At 37.4% G+C, this 6,000-nt stretch overlaps 1 protein-coding gene across 1 annotated transcript in view; it reads right to left on the bottom strand.

The window, feature by feature from the left end:
• Window positions 1–1,773: 1,773 nt before the first annotated feature.
• DPH6 (diphthamine biosynthesis 6) overlaps window positions 1,774–6,000 on the bottom strand; it is a 198,354-nt gene continuing 194,127 nt past the window's right edge. The window contains exon 15 of the mRNA XM_066188341.1: window positions 1,774–3,915. Coding sequence (XP_066044438.1) covers window positions 3,800–3,915 — 116 coding nt within the window. The 3' untranslated portion in view covers window positions 1,774–3,799. The remainder of the gene's footprint in view (window positions 3,916–6,000) is intronic.

The following is a 6,000-nucleotide window of genomic DNA, read 5'->3' as shown; positions in this document are numbered from 1 at the left end:
GGACTGAACTTTGTTGCAACGAGATAACTTTTACATCTGAGAAACGCATTTCTTCCTTCTGGGCCTCTGGTGTTTTATAAGCAACAAAACAAACTAATGTCAAGGCAGCTACCAACAAACCCATGGGAATCAGTGAAGGGGAAGCAATGCTTGCATGAGCACCCCTAATGCAATGGCTTCAACTTCTAGCTTAGACAAACGATGTCTTTCTTGTGAAGTTGAGGGTATGGCAATAATGGGATGTATGGAGGATGTTATGGTAAGACAGTACTGCCAACAGCTGCCAGTAGCAGGAGTTGCAGAAAGACAATAGAGACAGAGCACAGAAGAGAGATTTTGCCCCTCTATCATGGCAAAATCTAAAGTAGAACAGATCTTCTCATGAGTGAAGTGGTAGCTCTGGCTGCCAGGTGATGTGCCTTTGAGGTTGAAAACTGCTTCTTCTGCCAAAGCAAATACCCCTACTTGTGGATTGTGGAGAGTGGAGGAGCTCTTCTCCCAGCAGCATAACCTGAGACCTGCCTACACTCATGCTGGGCAGGGGAGGCAGCCAGCACGTGTGTGGTTGTCCCAGTGATGGACCAAGAAAATTTTATGTGATGGACCTGTAAAGCACTTCAGGATCATCGGGGATGAATCATGCTGTAAAATGTATCATTAATGTTACTAGATGTATTATAGACTTCTGTGATCTGAGACTGCTGCAGGCATTGTGCTGGGAGAAAAGCTTTCCAGATTGTGCTCATGCAAATTTCTGTCTGTGATCACATTCATTCTGGTTCCCACTACAACATTACTTTCACACTCATGTGTGCTGCTCACTCAGTCTAAACTTTTTGTTATTGCAGGTTGTATGACTACAACATAGCATCCCTTTGCTAACACATTTACAAGGGTGAGAAAACATACAAATATGGAAATAAAGGCACAAGAAATCCAATGGATATGCTTAAACTTTCCCAGGAAAGGGGTGGAGTTGGTCCTAACCTTTGCCTCCTGCCTTGAACATGTGCCCTAACAGGTTACTAGATCAGGGCAGCTGTCAATTTGTTCATGGTATTTAGTTCAGCTTGTCTTTTTGTTCCAAACCATTTTATTCTGATCTGGGGATCTTTTTAATTCAGAGAAGAATTTCTGAAAGCTGGGAAAAGCAAATGTAAAATCTGACCTATTTTGAGTCCATCCTGTTGTACTGTGGACAGTAAGTCTCATTAGCCCTGTTAAATCATGCAGACATCATTTTGAAATGATTTAGGATTTATAAGTCACAAAATAGCCATATAATAGGAGATGGAGGAGGAGCAGACATATCGAAGAAATGTTTTTTAAGCATTGCAGGTGAAACGGAGAGCCAAGGTAATGGCAAGGAGACCTAGGGCCAGCGACATAACCTGTGGCAAGAGCCTCAGAACAACCAGACTGTTTGGGAATGTAGGGAAAAAGCAGGCAGTGCTCTAAAAAAATGATAAAAGCAGGAAATCACAGGCAAATCCTAGTCATGAATTAATCCAACAGAAGTCAAATCCAAGAAATTGTGAGCAGTGAATCATCAGTAAAAGGGCACTTGCATGTAACATATGAGTTCAATTCACAGGTACCCAGTCTGTTTTTTAAAATTAAAATTTAAAATAGGTCAAAAATATTCAGTGTTCAGATGAAAGTTGAAAAAAAGAAGCTTTCAAGATCTCAAGTCTGTATTTTGAATGTTTGTCTAATACATCAACACAGGCTGGCTTGCCAGAAATATTAAAATACAAGTAAAAGGATCATAAATTAGTAAATTGTCAAGTATTCTTAATATGTATCCTCAATGCCAGACATTTATAACAGTAAAGGCAGGTTACTTAAATAAGTGCCAGTTAGTACTCATACCTCAGAACAGTTTTACTTTAATACATAGAACAAACAAGGTTTGCTTCAGGAAAGCCATCCTGAAAGAAGTAACAAAGAATTAACTTGGACACATGAAAAGTTTCTGTATTTTAGGATTTCAGTGTTCTTTTAGAGAACTATTACACCATGCAGTAGAAATCTTTTATTAAACCAGTGCACTCATTTATTTGAAATAAAATTTTTGTTCAGTCACTGTATTTTGATAGACTAGACTCTGCACATAGACAGGAGATAATGGATTGAACAGGATGTCCTTGAAGGAGAGGAGCTGCTTCAGATTACCTCTTTAATACTCAGGAGACACCCTGCTTCCAGTACTCGTCAGACTTCTGAAGGCTAAGAGGAAAGATGCACCCATGCTATCTGGTGTAACAAATCAGCTCCTGAATTATCTAACTGTAAAACTCACAGGAAAAAAAATTAAATAATCTCTGCTTAAAATATCTCAATGTCATTTTATAATCTATTTAGGAAGATCAGCTCTGGTGCCTTTATAGCAGCTTAGCCATGTGCATTGTAAAGGCTCACTGGTACTGTTGCCATCACTGGGTTTTGAAATGAGTACAGCACAAAGTTACTAAATCAGTTTTGGTCTTAAAGAGCCATTTGGTCATACTTTTGAGCAATTAAAGAAATTGATATGCAGAGACTTTTAAAAGGAGGCAGGAGACACAATTTTATGGACACTTAGAACTATAACCAGACATAGATTACTTTAAAAAAAAAAAAGGAAGCAGAGAAGATGTACAAGACATTCTAACACTTGTTAAGCAGAAAAACGAAAAATTAAAACTTTGGGTTACATTTTTAAAGACATTATCCACCCATTACATCAGGGGTGCTGGAATAAGCCAACATTTTGTGTCATAATAAGCATACAAAACATTTTCTTGCAGGTTTAGTAAAAATCAGAGAAACAGAAGAATTTGTGTGCATACAAAGTCCTCAAAACCAGTGTCTTAGCACATATGGGAATTTATAGTCTCAAGATTAAAACTTGCTGGGGTAATCACTCCACTAAGCTTGTTGTGAAAAAAACTCTGCAACAAAAAATCACAAACTCTCCCCCCAACCCTGCCCCCATATCTATAAATTTTGAATATTGATGTCTTTCCCTCTTTTCACTGAACCATGTGTGTGGTGGATGTCTGTATCCATTTCCCCACCTCATTTCTTTGGCTACCACTCAAAAAGAGCTTTGCTGAAACGTATTATTCACAGTAGGACCCAGTAATTCTGATGAAAGTACAGCAGCTTAAGGCTGTTGGTAGCTCTTTAATAACAGCTGTCTACCAGATATAAAATACAAAAACACCCCTGGATTAGAAAGCAAGGCAGCAAATCCTACTGTCTGGTCATCATTTCCATTACTTTTTTTCAGTAAAATGTGCATCCTAAGTACTACTCTGAATAATTCTTCCTGGGTGCTAGGAAATGGTTAAAATCTGGCCACAAATAAGGTTTTCATGAGTTGGCCTGAAGTGAGTGAATTCAACATAGAATTGAAAGGAATCCAGTCTTTAAAACAGTATTGAAGGTAATATTCTAGTTTCATCTCCATACAAATGATCTAAAGCTACATTTGGTGTGTTGTAACCAGACCTAAATATATCAAAGAACCAATGTGATCACACCAACTGCATCTCCCAAAAGTCACCTGCTATAGCCTGCAGACATCTAAAAACAAGTCAGAAAAAGTACATTATTTTTAAAGAAAGCTTTATTCTTCATACAAACATGACTCTGTCACATATCATGAGACATCATTAACAAGGTAGTATGACTTTGCTTAAATCAAACAATATTGCTTCATGAAAGTATCCAACAGAGTTAGTATCAACACTTCTTTTTGTTCTCTCCTGGATGGAATGTATGTGTGTTTTGATATCAACTCATCTTTAAACTGCTAGCTTAGCCAGCATGTTATATGAATAACATCTTTGTCAGGTAAATCCACCACAGGTACTAAAATCAGAGCTGGGGTCTTCTCTTCCAAATATTTTTCAAGGTATTCTTGCAGTCCTAAAATAAAAACAAAACAAATAATTAATCCACCTTATCTTATTGTGTCCTATCTCTTAAGAATGATTTTGAAATACTTTCCTGAAAATTATTGTGGAGTATCAATTAACAAAAGGAAGTGAAATTCAACTGTTAAATTTTCACTTTATATAGAAGGAAAATCTCCCACCTCCTTTTTGACATCAGTCAATGTAAAGTTTGACATCAAACTTAGATGTCACCGAAGGCCAGACTTTAGCAAAACAGTTAAATGCATATTTTCTCAGCCTTGAGTGAGTGAGTGGTCTGTTCATTACTGATACAGAGAACAGAACTAGAGCAGGTAGTAAAAATACCAAAAGGCCAGCTGAAATTCAGTTGTCATTTTTGATATTTGGATGATCAGCACAGTTGTCTGTAAATGAAACTCTTCTCTCAAGTCCCATTGGGAGGCATCAATCAAAAGAGAAGAAATTAAAGTGGGCTGTCTTTAAAAACATTATGAACTTGATTTCAATTCGTAATCAATGGATGCATATCATCTCGAAGACATAATGGAGGAAGTCCAGGAATGGCAACATACATGACTGAATACCTGGAATTACAGTAAGATTGAAACTGCTAAAAATACAGAATCTGGCTACAAGAGGCTCTAAAGGGACTGGCATGTGTGGCAGAAGTTTGCAAATTTAAAAGTCCATTGTGGGAACTGAATTAATAATTGAGAAGATCTAATTGGAGTACAGAAGAAAAGAATGGAAAATTTAAACTTGGCATCAAGACACCCTTGGTTGTGCTCAGCCTCAGTGAACATGCTAGAAATCAAGCCACACAGAACCCTAAAGAAAACTACCAAAAGCCTGCTGAATGACCCACAAAAGACAGTTTCCTAATGATAAGGTATAGCCTGCAAAGGTTCTTGTTTCAATAATTTATTTCTGTCAGCAGCTTCTGGGATTATGGCAATTCTTTATAACATTAAGCAATCTTGGCTAGAAAGGGTGTAAAGAGGGCAGAACTTGCAGACTGTCAGAGCTTTTTTTTTTTGGCGTCACTGCCTGTGAAACTGCGAATAGGCAGTTCAGTCAAAGTGTTACCTCATCTAGGATAAAACAGGAATTTTGCAATTGTATTCACTGAAGCCAAAACTCCTCTCTTTTTATCTGGCAGCAGTAGCATAAATTAATGTAATAATAGCAATGCTGCCTACAAAATATTACAAAGACAGTATCAGTCTTCTGAAATTTTGCTGGCTTCCTTTTGTATTAGCATCATTGGCATTGGAGGTGAAGACAGACAAGGGTGAGCCAAAGATCAACAGTGACCTCAAAGGTCAAAGGACTTCTTCATCTGGTGTGTAAAAGGAACTCATTCTCTGTATAACAGATATTCAGCAGTGATCCGCTGAATCAACTAGCATTTTTCTTGAAAAATTTGACTTCAGAAAACTTTATGGCTATGCTGACTCAGAAGGCATTAAGTGGAAGGGGTAAAGACAAGCCACCTCAAAATCACTGATTCGACCCTATTACATTTATTTTTTTTTCACCAATTGAAATTGTGAAAACACAATTTTAGACTTCAAAGTGCCTGTTTTATGCGCAGGCTTAAAAGCTGCAAATCTGTGCTAGAAGCTACTAAAACAAATCCAGGTATTCCTTTTAAAGGGAGAATTTTAAAGTTGGGCTATCTGGAAATAGAACTCCATTCTTTGGTGGGTTTGAGGGGGCCAAAATAGCCATAAATATTAACATTTGAATGTGCCCTAGTGGACTTACTTGCCAACAAGGAAGAGCCCCCTTCCCTAAAGACCAGTGCCTTTTCTATTGGCAGTGCCTACATGCATAAATGAAATGTGGATAAAAATCTGGGGCATATGTCTCTAAATATTTTACTGTATTTACAAATAAATAATTTTGATATGAAAGCAGTGCAACTTAGATGTGCATATTTATACACTTAAAAACTGTGGATAAAAGAAGTTTGCTCATGCAAACCTCCCCTAAAAAGCAGAGATTCAGTCTTCTAAAACAGTAAAATTGTACTCTAAGGTCTCACAGAAGACAATGCAAAATTAGTAAATCTGTGGCAACCTATGAAATTATT

The sequence above is a fragment of the Chamaea fasciata genome, unplaced genomic scaffold (genome assembly GCF_029207755.1).
Source record: "Chamaea fasciata isolate MVZ Bird 193981 ecotype frontalis unplaced genomic scaffold, bChaFas1.0.hap1 SCAF_7, whole genome shotgun sequence".
NCBI lineage: Eukaryota > Metazoa > Chordata > Aves > Passeriformes > Sylviidae > Chamaea > Chamaea fasciata.
Note: the sequence above shows the minus strand (reverse complement) of the source record. Positions and strands in the feature narration are given on the sequence as shown.